Here is a 17,811-nt window from a genome sequence, read left to right on the forward strand (position 1 = left end):
AACACACAGAGAGTAAAAGACATATTGGTTCAGCACGTTTCAGGAAATATCTAACCAATCATTAGGTGACACTAAATTAAATAAGTAAGAGACTTCAATAGCCAAACAGGAAAACTTTATAGAATTCAACAATAAAACAGAAACAATAAAAAGCTCTTACTGAGAGGCTGATTTTTAGAATTTTTAGAATTTCTAGAGTTACCACATTACATTATCTAAAATGTCCAAGTTTCAACAAAAAATTACAAGACACAAAGAAACAGAAAGAAAAAATTACTTTTCCTGAGGGAATCCAGATGTTTGACTTATTAGACAAAGACTTTAAATAAAGTACTGTAAATATATTCAAAGAACTAAAGGAATCCATGTCTAAAGAGCTAAAGGAAAGTATGACATTGAAGTCTCAACAGAGAATATTAATAAAGAAATAGAAACTATAAAAGAAAAATCATATAAAAATTCTGGAGTTTAAAAGTACAATAAATGAAACAGAAATATTACTGGAAGCGTTCCACAACAGACTTGAGCTGGCAGAAGAATCAGCAAATTTGAAGATAAGGCGATTGAGATTATCCAGTCTGAAGAACAGAGAGAAAAAGGAATGAAGAAAATAAAGAGAGCATCAGAGACCTGTGGGACATCATCTAGCACACTGATATATGCATAGTGACAGTCTCAGAAGGAGACAGAGAGAGAGAGAGAAAGAGAGAGAGAGAGAGAGAGAGGAAGTACAGCAATAATATCTGAAGCAACAATAACTGCAAATTCCCAAAATCTGACATAAAACCATTAAGCTACAAAACCAAGAGGCTTATGAATGACAGGCAGAGTCAACTCAAAAAGATTCACACCTAGACACATCATATACAAGCTATCATCAATAAGATTAATAGCTAACTACTGGAGATCAGAAGGCAGTAGGATAACATGTTCAAAGTACTGACATGTTCAAAGTGCTAAGAATTCTATTTCCAGTAAAGCTACCCTTCAAAATTGAAGGAGAAACTGTAACATAAAACAAGTCATCAATAGGCTAGTGCAAAGGTGGCCCAGTGGCAGAATTCTCATCTGCCATGCTGGAGACCTGGGTTCACTTCCCGGACCCTGCCCATGCCAAAAACAAAAACAAAAAAAACAAATCATCAATACATTTGAAAATAAGGAAATAATGCAAAGCCTGCTCTCCAACCACATCAAAATTAAATAAGAATATAAAACCAGAAAGAAATCTGGAAAATTCTCAAATTATGGGAAGTTATACAATAAACTTCTAAATAACTCATGGATCAAAGAAGAAATCTAACGGAAATTAGACTGTATTTTTAACTAAATAAAAATTAAAACATATCAAAACTTAAAGAATGCTTCTAAAACAGTATACAGGGTCAAATTTATAAGTTTAAATGCCTATATCTATAAGGAAGAAAAGGTCTCAATTCAATAACCTAACCTTGAATATTAAGAAATTAGAGGAGAGTTAATCAAATGCAAAGCAAGAATAAGAAAGAGAATAATAAAATTAGAACTGAAATCAATGAAAGAGAAAGCAGAAAAACAACAGAGAAAATAAATGACCAAAAAGCTGTTTCTGTAAAATGATTTTAAAAAAAAAGACAAACTTTAGCTAGACTAACCAAGGAAAAGAAGAGAGAACGTACACATTTAAAAATCAGGAATGAAAAAGATGACATCACTACTGACCTTAGGGGAATTAAGATGATGATATGGGAATACCATGAAGAACTGTTTGCCAACAAATCAGATAACACAGATGAAATGGACACATTCTTAAAAAGACATCACTGAAACTATCTCAAGAAGATGTAGAAATCTCACCTCAATAAATGCGTAACAATTACAGAGATTGAATTAGTAATTTTAAAACATCCCATAAAGAATAGAACAGGAACACATGACTTCACTGGTAAATTATATCAAATGCTTAAATAAGACTTAATGCAATCCTTTTCAAAGTCCTCCAAAACACCGAAGAGGAAACATTTCCCAACTCATTTTATGGGGTATATATTACTCTGATACCAAAACTTGACAAAGACATAACAAGAATGAAAATCACAGATCAATATCTCTTATGAACCCAGACACAAAATCCTCAACAAAAGCTATCAAATCAAAAGCTATCAAACCAACATATAAAAATGATTATACAACATAACCAAGTGGTAATTATCCCAGGAATGGAAAGGTTGATTCAACATATGAAAATCAATGTATATATCATTATAATACAATAAAGTACGGGGACACCTAATTATCTCAATAGAAGCAGGAAAAACATTTGACAAAATCTAATAACTTTTCATGATAAAAACAAACTGGCAATAGAAACGAACTTCTTCAGTATGACAAAGGCCATCAAAAACAAACAAAACCCCACAACTAATAGTGAAACACTGGAAGCTTTCCTCCTAAAATCAGGAAAAAGAGAAGAATGTCCATTCTTGCCACGACTATTCAACACTGTACTGGAGGCTCTAGCCAAAGTTGTAGGCAAGAGAAAAATAAATACATAAAAAGACATCTAGACTGAAAAGAAGTAAAACTACTGCTATTTGCAGATGACATATCCTGTATATAGAATATCTTAAGGAAACCAATAAAAACTTGTAGCATAATATAAACTCAGTAAACAAAATCAACTGAACTTGTATATGTTAGAAATGAGCACAAAATTAAGAAAATTCCGTTTATGATAGTACCCAAAGAATAAAATAAGAATAAATTATTTAAAGAAATGGAATATTTATATATCAAAAACTATAAAAAATTCCTAGAAAGAAATTAGAGAAGTTCTCAATGAAAGGAAATCTTGTGTTAACGGACTGGAAGGCTAAATACTGTTAAGGTAGCAATACTACCCAAACTGATCTAGCGATTCAATGCAATTTCTATCAAAACCTCAGTTGGCTTTTTTTTTGCTGAAATTAACAAAAGAATCCTAAAATTCAATGTAAATGAAAGGGACATAGAATAGCTAAAACAATCTGGAAGGAAAACTCAACATTTCTCAATTTCAAAACTTACTACAAAATGATAGCAATCAAGACAGTGTGGAACTGGCGAAAGGACAGGCATACAGGTTAGTGGGATATAATTGAGAGTCTGGAAACAGACCCTTACATTTATGATCAGTTGATTTTCAATAAGGGTGACAGGACAATTCAGTGATGCTGGGACAACTGAATGAAGGTGAATTCCAACCTCACAAACCATATACAAAAATTAACTCAAAACGGATCAGAAGCCTAAATGTAAGAAGACAACTTTTAGGAGTAAATCTTCATGACCTTCAGTTAGACAATGGTTTCTTAGCTATGACACCAAAAGCCTAAATAACAAAAGGAAAATAAAAACTGAACTTGATTGAAAACAAAGATTTCATGCTGCAAACATCAAGAAACTAAAAAAAATGGGAGGGGTTGTTTTGCTTGATAGGTATAGAGTATTTGTACATAAAAATTTTTAAAGATCAAACGACTACTTTGTTGCCAGTCCACAAAGGCTGAGGGCTCAGGACCAGGCCATCCAACGCTGATCTTCCTCTTCAGGAAAAGGGCTACAATACGTGCAGCCTGCTGGATGCTGGCTAGGCATCACATTTAATTGGAAATAACAGACATGTGGAAAGCTTTGACTACTTCATGCCACTGAAAGAATAAAAGTTCAGTCTAATTCAGATAAAAGGAGATATTACTAATTTTGACAGACCCTGTGACTATAAATGATGATCCTGCATATAAAGATTTACAAGCAAACTTTCCTCACATTATTTATAAGAATAAAAGAAGAGAAAAAAATCCAAATATCAAGAGATAAGAGTTAAACAAAAAATGGTATGATTCCTATAGTTGAATATAATGCAACCATTTTAAAAATTATGTAAGGGTCTACATTTGAAAACATTTTAAGGTGATGTTTTATATAAAGTATCCAAAATAGACAAATCTAAAGAAACAGAAAATACATTGGCAGCTATCCTAGGCTGGGGCTTAGGGGTGAGGATGGAATGGAGAGTGACTGCTAATGGGTACAGGGTTGTTTTTTGGGGTGATGAAAATATTCTAGAATTAGATTTTGGTGATGGTGGTAAAACTGTGCACTTTAATTGCATTAAACTGTACTGAATTGTACACTTTAAATGAGTACATTTTATGGGTGAATTTTATGTTAATTACACCCTGAAAAAGTTGTAAAAAGACAAAAGATATTTCAATAATTAAAAAAATATATTGGCAGTTTAAAATGTACTATTTCTTAAAAACGGAACAACTTACCAAATGTTGTATAATCCTGGGGAGAAACGTAAAACATGGAAGATATTTCCTAACAGAAACAGAAAAGGATTTCAACTGCAGTTCTTCTTCAGAAGTCTTTTCAAATATTGAAAAGGAAGTTGCACAAGCTATAAAAAATGCCATCATTGTCACAATCAAAGGCATTAGGAGTTCATCCTTCAACAAAAGTGGTAGCATACTATAAAGGAAAACAGAAAAACAAAAATCAAAAGAGAATTGTCTTAATACATAATTGTCTTAAACATAACCATTTTATTAAAAAGTTTTAGTTTATAAGAAGTATACTAAAAATATTATATGGGGATTGGTTTGACTCACCTAAATGTTGACACAAGTAAAAACCAAGTAGACATAAATGGAATTTCATTAAAAATTAAGCAGACTGGTCTAAAATGATAAAGAAAAATATTTTAGTATTATAGAATATAATTTTGACTCCTACTTGTAAAAATATATAAACACATTTTATCTGCCTGATTTTCAAGGCTAGCTTTAAAAGCCAACAAGGTCTCAGTATGAACGACTTGTTCATTTTTTGTAACTATCAGTCTAAAGCAAATAAGCCTAGACACAGAGAAGGTGTCAACTCCTTATAATAACTGGAAAGTTTCTTCCTATATATCATTAATGGAACTCCCCCCCACCCCCACCCCCGCCATCATGCAAACAGTAGCTTAGGGCAGGATCAGACAAACAGTTTTGAATATTCAGAGAAAGAAAGCTTTTTCAAATATTTCATCCTACTTGGTAAATATGAAATTAATTCCTGAGATATTTGTTTTCAAACTTTTCTTTTTTATGACCCTCCATGTTACATGTCACTCAGCTAAGTTAAAAACGAAAGTTCTGACTGACAGGATGTCATGCCGCCAAAGATAAAACAAGAGAGGTAAAGAAGAGTTGTAAAGTTAATAGTGCTAGAATGAAAGAAAAGAAAAAACATGAGTAGGAAGAGGCCACATGAAAAGGGCAATAGGATAGAATAGGAAGGTAATGCCAACAAATGGAACCACTACTTCTATCAAAAAGCCATTTAGGGTCAGAGCTGCAAATTCTGAGCCCCTTACCATCATCAACCTTGGTCCATTACCTTCTCGATTCAATTATGACTCTATACAGAAGAGGGGAAAGTCCCAGCTCAGCCACTCACTCATTTTGTGACCTTGAGCAAATGAAGACTCCAACCTGTTTTCTTATATATAAATGGAAATAACAATACCTTACATTGTTGAGTATTGTAAGAATTCTTTTACAATTGTCTAGTGTTTAAGTTTGTCTTCAGAATTAGAAAACTTCAATCATTCATGTATCTGCTTCTTTATTTTCTCATTCATTGACCAAATTTACTGAGTACATTTAAAGAGTCAGATTATTTTCAAGATCTGGAGACTGCCTTTGCCCTCACAGTCTATTCAAAATAATTAAGTGTGAAAGCACTGAAATATAAGGAACCACAAAACTGTAGTGTTAGATATATTGCCTAGCCATGGTATCCCATACAAACAGGCAATAAAAACTTTTATCTAATGATGGTGGTTGATGGATAATAATAGTTATTATTATTATTTGGATCTCACCTTTACAAATTCTCTAAAAGGATGTGAGTATTCTCCTTTTTTATTAGAAAGGTGACCTTGTCCCCTATCTAGTACTACATGAAATTTACAGCCTGGGATTACAAATCAACTGAAAACGACTTAAATAATAGGGGACTTTCAATTTCATTGCTTGTTGCTTTTTGAATCTTAATTGTATTGCAAGCATATAGTAGGTACCTAATATTATTCTTTTCTTTCAGAGTCTTAATTCTTTTCCATTTATTCATTCATATTAATTTATTAAACACGAGCATTTATTAAAACTCATAACGTGTATACACTGCTCTGAAAGTAATACAAAGATGAATACAACTAACTTCAAGGTACTTAAAATTCATAACCAAGAAGCAAAATCCTCTACAGCCTCAATCTCTTCTTTGAACGTTCCCTTTACCAAATTGCCCTAAAAGATGCTCCCTCCTCTGAAGGCAGAGCTGCCCTCTGCCATCCCAAATAATGCCTGTTTTTTTCCCTCACAGCCTTCAAACCACATGGCCTATAGGTGGGAGGTAATCTTGCTCTTCAAAGCTCCTGCCATGCCAGTTTTTCCTCTCTCCACCCTAACAATCCCCAGCTTTGAGTTTCATGTCATTAGACTTCATCCCTTACTATTATTTCTCATTTTTGTTATCATCCACTAACCACCAGTCACTTCCCGTGTTACTTAACAATTTCAGCTTCTTATTCACTATCACTCCCTGAAACCTACTCATCAAAATTCTTAGCAATTTTAGTATATACACAGATGATACTTACAATACTTTGGCCTCTCAATTGCTGGAACGCCTCTTTTCTAGTGATTTCGTCTTCATACTACCTCTTGAGAGCATACTCTAGACTGCAACTCCTCCACAATCACTATTCCACTGCTTTGATGTTCTTTTCCCTTTTTGCCCAGTTTAAAGTCTAAGGGCAGTTATAATCTACCCACGCATTTACTCTCAAGTCCTGAGCTATCAAAACCAAAAACTTAAAAATACTCAACTGTCCACCTACCCTTATTCCAAACATACCTGAGCACTTATTGGTGTGGAGAAAAACTGTTAACTGCACTGACTGGTCTCACTAAATATATGATTGTGATTTTCAAGGGTCCAGCAATTAACATATATTCCCCTGGTCCAATTCATACTCTGACCCTTCTTAGGAAAATATTTCACAACTTTCTCTCCTCATACTTCCAACAGCTCCATCCCACTCTTGGCTAATGATGTTGCTTCCCACTTCAATAAGAAAATCACGGTTAAGAGAACTTTCATGGGAGCCCACTATCACATCTATTTTCCTTCCCAGTATCTGTGCCCATATAGCCTGCTCCCCTCCTTTTACCAAAAATGAACTATCACGTATCTGTCTAAAGCCAATTCTTCCATTTGTGCTCTAGATCCTATCTCATATCCTTCTAATTGAAGGACTCTGCTCCAGAAACTCTCACTTGTCCTATACATCATAAATTTACCCTATCAATCATTGTCATGTCATTATTTTTCCTATCTTAACGCAAACAGTAAACAAACCTCTCTTGACCTCACTTTCCCTACAGTTATTGATCCATTTTCCGGCTCCCTTTTCAGCAAAATTCCACTAAAGAACTTTTATACCTAACTTACACACAAAAATTAACTTAAAATGGCCCAAAGACCTAAATATAAGAACTAAAACTATAAAACTCCTGGAAGAAAACATAGAGGAACATCTTCAGAACCTCAATTAGGCAATGGTTCAAAAGCATGAGCAACAGAAGAAAAAAATAGGTAAATTGGTCTTCAAAAATAAAAACTTTTGTGCATAGAACACTATCAAGAAAGTAAAAAGACAACTCATAGAATGGGATAAAATATTTGTAAATCAAATATCTAAAAAGGGTCTAGTCTCCAAAATACATAAAGAACTCTTACAACTTATGCTGGTTGGAAATGACGTATGTACCCTAGAAAAGCCATGTTTTAATCCTAACCCCATCTTGTAAAAGCAACCATTTCTTCTAATCCCTATCCAGTATTATATGTTTGAAACTGTAATTAGATCATCTCCCTAGAGATCTGATTTAATCAAGAGTGGTTGTTAAGCTGGATTAGGCAGAGGTGTGTCTCCACTCATTTGGGTGGATCTTAATTAGTTTCTGTAGTCCTATAAAAGAGGAAACACTTTGGAGAACGAGAGATTCGGAGACAGCAGAGAAGAATGATACAGCTATAAAAAGCAGAGAGCCCACAAGCCAGCAACCTTTGGAGAGAAAGAAGGAAAACACCTCCCGGGGAGCTTCATAAAACAGGAAACCAGGAGAGAAAGCTAGCAGATGAAGCCTTGCTAGCCATTTGACTTTTCAGCTGAGAGAGAAACTGTGACTGTGTTTGCCATGTGACTTCTCATTTGAGAGAGAAACCCTGAACTTCATCGGTCTTCTTGAACCAAGGTATCTTTCCCTGGATGCCTTTGATTGGACATTTCTATAGACTTGTTGTAACTGGGACATTTTCTCAGCCTTAGAACTGTAAACTAGCAACGTATTAAATTCCCTTTTTTAAATGCCACTCCTTTTCTGGTATACTGTGTTCCAGCAGCCAGCAAATTAGAACATAACTCAGTAACAAAAAGACAAACAATCCAATTAAAATCTGGGTAAAGAACTTGAATAGGCATTTCTCCAAACAAGATACAGAAATGGCCAAGAAACTTATGAAAAGGTGTTCAACACCCTTAGTCATTAGAGAAATGCAAATTGAAACCACAAAAGATACCACTAGATGACAATAATTTTAAAAAATGGAAAATAAGTGTTGGCAATGACATGAAGAAATTGGGAACATACACTGCCGGTAGGAATGTAAAATGGTGCAGCCACTATGGAAAACAGTTCAGTAATTCCTTAATAAGATAAACATGAAATTACCATATGACCTAGCAATTCCCTTCCTAGATATATATCCAAGAGAAGTGAAAACAAGTGTTCAAACAAAAACTTGCACATGAATATTCATAGCAGCACTATTCCACAAAAGGTACAAACAACCCAAATGTCCATAAATTGATGAACAGATAAACAAAACCCAGTATATACAGACAGAGCAATGCTATTTATCCATAAAAAGGAATAAAGTACTAAAATTCATGCTACAACATGAATGAACCTTGAGAACATTATACTAAGTGAGAGAAAGCAGATACAAAAAGCCATTTATTATATGACGCCATTTATATGAAAATCCAGAAGAAGTAAATCAAAGAAGTTAATGTTGCCAGGAGTTGGGAGAAGGGTGGAATGGGGAGTGACTGCGCATGGATACAGGGTTTCCTTGTGGGGTGATGAAATACTGTGAAAGTCAATAGTGGTGATGCAAAAGTACTAAATGTCACTAATGGTAAATTTTATATTCTGCATTTTACCATAATAAAAAAAATCTTATATAAATTTAAAAAAGAATGATCTATATCTGTCATTTCCAATTCTTGCCACATTATCCTTTAAACCCACCTAATAAGACTTTTGCCTCTACCACTGTACCAACACTGGCTCTGTCATGCTCCCAAATGACTTCCATTTTGTGACGCCAATAATTTACTCTCAGCCCTCAACTATTTGACCCATTCGCAACACCTCATACAACTGATTACCTCATGTCCTTAACACAAATAATTTTTGGGAAAATTTAATCTCTCAAAATAAATTTTGAGAAAATTTCTCAAGTTCAACCTCCTTCTGGAACTACACTCATATATCCTATCTAGATTAATGCTGATTCAACATTTCCACTTAGATATCTAAAAACATGCCCAAAACTCAACTCCTAAACCTCCCACTCTGACCCCACCTAGCCTAATCCTGCTCTATTTGTCATTTTTCCCATTTTAGTATTTGACAATTCCATCTTTCTTTACAGGCCAAACACTGTATTTTTCTCTTTTCCTCATGCCCAGCTCCAAATCATCAAGAAACCTTCTGGTTGTACATATTTACAGAAACTGATGACTTCACCTCTTCCGCTATAAGTTATCTTGGTCGCAGTCATCACCACCTCTCAGGTGATTAATGGTAACAGCTTTCTAGAGGGTCTCCATGATTTCGACCCTGGTTCCCTACAATCTAATCTCAAGCCACAGTCAGAGTGCTTCTTTAAGAACACAAGTAGATGAAGTTTCTTTCAAAAGCTTCCATGGCTCCATATTTCCTTCAGAATAAAATCCAAACTTCTTAATATGGATATTAATATGGATAAGTCCTACATGATTTGACACCGTTACCTCCTAGACCTCGCCTGCTATGACACCCCACTTTGATCACTGTACTCTGGCCACACTGGCCTTTTTTGCTGTTCCTAACCATACCAGTACTATCTTAGAGTCTTGAACACTGGCTGTTCTGGCTGCCTATGTTATTCTCCCAGATGTCCACATGGCTAACTTTCTCGCCTCCTCTAGTTAACTCAAACAGCACCTCAATGAGGCCACTCTGACATCCTTATTTAAAACTGCAACCTGTTCCTATACTCTGACTTCAGGTACTCTAATTTATTATTCCCTCATGGCATTTAGTACTTTCTAATACACTATTTAAGTTCTTCTTTTATGCTATTATTTAGTGTTTGTCCCTGAAAATGAAAGCTAACAAGGCAGGGGTTTTTGTCTCTTTTGTTCATGGATGTATCCCAAGTGTCCAGAGAACGTCTGGCCAATAGTAGGCATTCAATAAATATTTACTGAATGAAATATTTGCTTTAATGATAGATTAGTTGGGATCAGACTATGAGGAACTTTTAAAAAAAAATTTTACTGACAAATCTTCACACACATATAAGTTCAATGGCTCACAATATTATCACATATTTGTATATTCACCACCATGATAATTTTTTAGAACATTTGCATCACTCCAGAAAAAGAAATTTAAAAAAAACTCATACATCCCATACCTCTTACCATTCCCTCTCACTGACCACTAGTATTTGCATCTACCCAATTTATTTTACCCCTTATCTTCCCCCATTATTTATTTACTTTTTAATCCATATTTTTTTACACATCTGTCCATACCCTGGATAAAAGGAGCACCAGACACAAGGTTTTCACAATCACACAGTCACATTATAAAAGTTGTATCTTCATACAATTGTCTTCAAGAATCAAAGCTGGGGCGGGCCACAGTGGCTCAGCAGGTAAGAATGCTTGCCTGCCAAGCCCGAGGACCCGGGTTCAATTCCCGGTGCCTGCCCATGTTAAAAAAAAAAAAAAAAAAAAAAAAAAGAATCAAAGCTGGTTGTACATCATATATGGAATGCATGTGTGTGAAGATTTGCCAATAAAAACATTAAAAAAAAAAAAGAAAAAAGAATCAAGGCTACTGAGTCACAGCTCAACAGTTTTAGGTACTTCCCTCCAGCCACTCCAATATAAACTAAAAAGAGATATCTCTATAATGCATAAGAATAATGTCCAGGATAACCTCTCAACTTTGTTTGAAATCTCTCAGCCACTGAAACTATTTTGTCTCATTTCTCTCTTCCCCTTTTTGGTCAAAAAAACTTTCCCAATCCCATACCGCATTCCAGCTCATCCTGGGCATTCTATCCCACATTGCCAAGGAAACTTGGCATCCCTGGGAGTCATATCCCATGTAGGGGGGAGGGCAATGAGTTCACCTGCCAAGTTGACTTAGAGAGAGAGGCAACATCTGAGCAACAAAAGAGGTACTCTGGGGGTAATTCTTAGGCCTATGTTTAAGTAGGCTAAGCCACTACTTTGCAGGAATAAGTTTCATAGGGGCAAACTCCAAGGTCAAGGGCTCGGCCTATTGATTTGGTTGTCTGCTCTGCCTGAGAGAATATGAGAAATTCTCCAAACGTGGAAGTTGAATATTTCCTTTCTCCCTAGTCCCCCAAAGGGACTTGGCAAATATTTCATTACTCATTGCCCAAATTACTCTGAGATAGATCAGGGCATTACACTAACCTGGACAAACTAACACAATTTCATGCCCCATTCAAAATTCCATATACTTATGGTGTTCAATCAAACTCACCAAGCAAGTTAAATTAGGTAATGCACTAACTAAAATATAAATTTTGTACCAAATAAACATCTCTCCCTTTGGTCTCAAACAGAAGGTGAAGTTTTAAAATATGGACAATATCATCCTTTATACTGTATTCTGATCTACCTTAGTCCTATCCAGATCAGCTTCCCTCAGATCTGTGAGGAAATTTTAATGCTAGCAAAATCTTTTAGTCAAAATTATATTACAAATAAACCAGGTACAGTTGTGGAGCATGAACCCCCAAAATTCAGCACCTGAGAACCAATGTGAATAGCCAGATTGCAATGAATGGGCTGCATTTGTATGGGTTAAAAATTGTAGGGAAAATATACATCTAAAAGTAATCCCTTTCTATACTTTCATTTTCTCTAGCACTAGGGATATGCGTAGGGTCAGCCTAGCCTTATATAATAGTGGTAATAATCAACTTGGGCTTGGGCATCAGGGAATGAAATTAAGCATCCTCTGAGCCTACAATGGTATGAGACTGTCTCTTTGCTTAGGGCAAAGAAGCCTTCCACAAGGCCGGTCCAACTTACCACAAAGCTCTACACCGACGTTTTAGTCTAAAGCTCTACCTAACAAAAGTGATAATGCCTTCCTTTTGTCATTGATCATTATGAATATGTATCTTCCACAGGAACCTAACAAATACGAGGTGAAGAGTAGGTGGTAGCAGGTTGGAACTGATCTAGGGCAGTATTTCAAGGTATTCTAGGCCAATACTATTTTAATATCTGGATAATAAAGCTTCCAAGCGTCACCTAATTTCTATGAAGAGTTTACAACTGGAGCCCAAGAAAAAATTTTTCATGTTCTTAAAACAAAGTAATTTGGCTAGAGATTGCCAATAAGACCTAAACAAAGCTTAGAATGAAAAACCAAACCAAAACAAAACAAAAAAACAGAAAGGAAGGTGAACAGAGAGGGTTCTGAGCAGATGTGGAAATGAATGAAATGAAAAAGGCAAAGATGACAAAGAGACTCCAATCTAAGAAAAGCCTGTTTGGAGAACATATTTTTGATTAGCATATAGAAAAGTCATATGAAGAAACTGGAAGAAATTAAAAGTATGTCAATTATACCCCTCCAATATTTTTTAAAGTTTAAAATATCATTATTAATAAAGAAGTAACATAGCAAGAGATCATCATTCTGGAAATAAATGGTTTAGGAAATAATTTATGTAAAGGCATAACAATTGTGTAATTTCATTTTGCATTTAAGTGAGTATATGAATTTATAAATGTATTTATATATTATATACACATAATTATAAATGTAAACTTCAAGCATTTTTACTTACAATGATACCAAGAGAATGGACTTTTCATGTACTTGGAAAGAAAATAAAAAGAATGATAGTGCACAGCTAACCTTTAAGGAAAAAGAGGGAAAATGAGATAAAACAACTTGCAAAATACAACAGCAATTTCATTATGAATCTAAATAAAAACCACTTCAAATAAAGTATTCAAATTTAATGTAGTTCCTAAGTAGAAGTAAAATTAAAATGCAATACTAATATATATAATATTTTAAATCAAATTTAATAATCAATTTAAAAAATTATTATAAAGCTATAATTACTACCTAAAGTAAGTTCATTGAGACTCAGTTACTAATAAGTAAAACTACTAAATACCTCTGACATAATAATCATATCCCTGTCCTCCCTTGCCATCCTCATTTTAAATTAAAAAGGATAAAAGAAAAGGTCATAATATAAAACTGCAAAAAAAAATCTATTTTAATGTTTTTAAAATGTGCACCTCAAAAAAATACACTAAATGTTTTATAAGTTTGTTTGCTATTTGGGGTTTTAAATAAAAATTACCAAGATCTATTTCTAGAAGATCATTTTCTGCATATTAGACATATGACTACATATAGCAATTCAATTGCTCAAGACAAAAACCTATATCACTATCTTATACATGTTACACATTCAATCCATCAGCAAATCCTATCTAAACCACTTCCTAACTACAACAGCCATCCACTTCTCTCTTTCCCCTTTGCTAAAGGTAGTGCAAAGACATGGTCTAAGTCACCCTCATCTTTCACCTGAATTATTGTAATAATTTCCTAATCGGTAGTCTTGATCCCCTACAGTCCATTCTCCACACAGCCATCATGCCAGGTCATATTATTTTCCTTTTTAAAAATCCTTCAATAGCTTCCCATTAAGCTTAGAATAAAATCTGAACTCCTGCAAAGAGCTGTATGAGCTGGCTCCTGTCCTCCTCTCCCAATCCGTATCTCATTCTCTCCCTCACTCACATTGTGCCAGCCACGTCTTACCTGTCCCTTTATGTCGTCAACATGCCAAACATGTTCTTGCTTTAATGCTTTTACATTTGTATTTATCAAATCAGACCCCAGATTTTCCTGGGGTTGGCTTCTGTTTGGTCATTCAATTCTCAGCCAAATATCACTCCCAGATACTTTCTTGTTAATTGATTTATTTATTGTCCATCTCCTGCCACTAGGATGAAAGACTCCAATCAAGACAGTAGTGGCATTATCTGTCATTCACTTAAATGAATGACATATGACCAATGCCTGAAGATTAGAGGGCACTTAATAAATACTATTAGCATAAATTAACTACATATCATTTTAAGGAAATGCAAATCAAAACCATAATGAGATACCACTTTACAACCATTAAAATGGCTATCGTTCAAAAATCAGAAAATAACAAGTGGTAGCAAGGATCTGGAAAAACAAGAACCCTATATACATTTTTGGTGGGGATGTAAAATCGCGCAGCCACTGTGAAAAACAGCTTGGTGGTTCCTCAGAAAGTTAAAAAGAGAATTACTATATGACCTAGCAATTCTACTTCTGGGTATATACCCAAAAGAAGTAAAAACAGGAACTCAGATTATTTGTACACCAGTGTTCAGAGCAGCACTGTCCACAACAGCAAAAGGTACAAGCAACAAAAATGGACAACAGATAAATGGATAAACAAAATGTACTACATAAACTGGAATATTATACAGCCATAAAAAGGAATGAAACTGTGATGCATGCTATAACATGGATGAACCTTGAAGACATCATGTTGGGTGAAAAAACAAAAGGACAAATACTGTATGATTTCACTTCTATGAAACACCTAGAATAAGTAAATTCATAGAGACAAAATAAATTATAGGTTATGAGGAGCAGGGGTGTAGGGTGGGAGGAATAGGAAGTTACTGCTTAACAGGTAAAGAGTTTCTGTTTGGGGTGATGAAAAAGTTTTGGTAATGGATAGCACTGATGGTTGCACAACGTTATGAACATAACTGATATTACTGGACTGTACACAAAAAGGTGCTTAAAATGGAAAATTTTGTGTTATCAGTTATCAAAATAAAAATGAAACACATATGTATAAATCATTTTGTTGCTATAAATATATCCATACTACCGATTATATCAATTATAGATTTATATTGAAAAATAACTCAAGCTAATTTGACTGAAAGGAAAATAATCTTAAAATAATTATAATAGCAAATGTTTTTAAAGCTCTCAGAAGTACTCAATAAAAACAAAAAATTATCAACAAAAATAACAAAAAACATTAAAGTGCTTTTGTTTTGTTTTTTGTTTGTTTTAAACACAGAAGCTTGTATTAATACAAAGCAAACAGAAATAATCAGGAAATTAAGAGAAAAAAAATTTTTTTCTGGTGTATAACCTTAAAAGTAATCATCTGCAACACTTATACAGTTACTAAAACTCTGAAACTGCATTCCATTATCTTTGAAATATACCTTTATTTAGCTTGAAATTAACTTTTTTGGATTGTGGTAAAGAAATGCACTTTTGCACTATTTCACTGCTAGCATTCTGTTCTGACTTATTTTTAAAATGCAATGTAAATATGCGGAAGCCCCACAATTGGAACCCAAATTTATAAAATACTGCCCCCTTATAAGCTCACTAGGAATTACTGTTTCTATAAACTAAATTTTCTTCATATTTTAAAAGATATTTTTAAAATGTCATTTTATAGACCATGGCACAGAGAAATAAAATCTTCAAATACCACAAAAATACAACCAGGAGTCTATAAACCCACTCAGAGAAACACTAAACTGCAGAAAAAACACTCAATCTATCTTCAAATTCACAGAAATCATGTCCCTAAAACAGAAGTCTGCTCCTTTCCCTTCTCAAAATCTTACTTGGCTCCTCTTGCACACAAGTCAAAACTCTAAACTTTTCAACCTGACATTCAAGGTCTTCCATAATTCGGTCCTTTTCTATCCTTATATCCTACCATATCCTCTCCTACTCACAACACATACACATGCACACAAATCACACAAATAGCTTTTTTCAGAACATTCCCTGTCCATTCCCACGTCTTTATCTTCAAGCTCTTCCTCCTACCTTGATAACCCTTCTGCTATATACTCCCCTGTTCCAATTCCTGTTCAAGTTTCAAAATCTGGTTCAAATCCTACTTGATCTCAGAAGCTATATAGTATCTCCCCCCACAGCAGTATCTCCCTTTCCCACACCATGAAATAATAAGACTTAACCTGTATGTAATAGAAGTCAATACGATCTGCTTTAGAGCACAACTGTTTAAGTAGCCCTGTAATTACGGTCTTCTTCTTTGTACTCCTTTATTGATTAACAGAAAGCAGAAACTGAATTAATAGCTGTTGAATTAAACTGAAAGATTCCGATTGCACTGCCTAGTGCCCAATACAGCACCAAAGTATGGTAGATACTCAATAAAGTGTATGCCAAATAAATGAATCTCTTATTTTCTAATCTAGTCAATCCTGTTCAGAAAAAGAAAATAATAATCTATATTAAAAAAAAAAAGTTAAGTATTTAAAGTAATGAGAAACTTACCAGAGTAAATTTGAATCCTTTGGGAGAGGGCTGAAGAGTTAATTTTATACATGCAGGAAGTAGGCTCAAAAATGTAAAACAAAAGCTAAAAAATAAATAACAAATAATTGTTTTCTTTGTGTATAAAACCAATTAAAATAAATATTTTAGAAGTTTTTTTAAACTTTTAAAATATTTTAAAAATATTTTATCGGGCAGGCCACGGTGGCTCACTGGCAGAGTTCTTGCCTGCCATGCTGGAGACCAAGTTCAATTCCCAGTGGCTGCCCAGGTGGAAAAAAAAAAAAAGAAAAAAGTATATGGATTTATCAACCTAAATTGATGTCAAATTAAAGTTAATTTTTATTCATTAGATTTAGGACCAAATAACATTGAAATAAAGTCTATAAATCAAAATATGTGCATGTTTTAATATAAATATAATTATGATATAATATAGAATAAAACAATACTAAATATTTATTATTTTAGTATTTAACATCGTTTATACAAAAGTTAGGAAGACACATAGCTAATGGTCAATATCACTCAAGAGAGCATAACCAGGTAGAAAGAGTATTCCTATATATGTAACACAATATTGATAAATTTTACTCACAAGAGACTCTCTTCTGGCTCCTATTTCACAAAAGTTTATTTTACAATTTTAAGACCATGTTAAATCAGAAAGAACAAGCTAAAAAGATAGTAGGAAGAAACTAAAGCTTCTCCTAGCCAACAGTAGACTGAAAGGCAGGGAGAAAAAAGAACTAGAGAAAGTTGACAGACTCAACAAGCAGAACAATCTGGCTCCATCTAGTACCATGACAAATAGCCCTTGAAAAACCCTGAAAACAAGTACAATAACACAAAAGAATAACTATTTCCCTACCTGTGGTGACTCTGTGATGTGTCAATCTGGTTAGGCTAACTCAAGTCCCCGGAATTCCTTCTCTAGAATGCTTCCTGATAGGATGAGTTATAACGGATATTCTCTCACTGAAGTTGGAGGACAGAG

General features: G+C 34.2%; 1 protein-coding gene across 6 annotated transcripts in view; it reads right to left on the reverse strand.

Annotated features, from left to right (window-relative positions):
- Positions 1-17,811, reverse strand: part of ALG6 (ALG6 alpha-1,3-glucosyltransferase) — a 60,884-nt gene that overhangs the window by 5,318 nt on the left and 37,755 nt on the right. For 5 of the 6 annotated variants that reach the window (XM_077120743.1, XM_077120745.1, XM_077120740.1 and 2 more), the window contains 4 exons: positions 16,815-16,899; positions 13,252-13,322; positions 4,635-4,703; positions 4,296-4,494 (listed from right to left, as the gene is read on the reverse strand). In XM_077120743.1, the coding sequence (XP_076976858.1) occupies positions 4,296-4,494; positions 4,635-4,703; positions 13,252-13,322; positions 16,815-16,899 (424 nt within the window). The remainder of the gene's footprint in view (positions 1-4,295; positions 4,495-4,634; positions 4,704-13,251; positions 13,323-16,814; positions 16,900-17,811) is intronic. The other variant, XM_077120746.1, reaches the window with a different exon arrangement.

Source organism: Tamandua tetradactyla, chromosome 11, assembly GCF_023851605.1.
Source record: "Tamandua tetradactyla isolate mTamTet1 chromosome 11, mTamTet1.pri, whole genome shotgun sequence".
Classification (NCBI taxonomy): domain Eukaryota; kingdom Metazoa; phylum Chordata; class Mammalia; order Pilosa; family Myrmecophagidae; genus Tamandua; species Tamandua tetradactyla.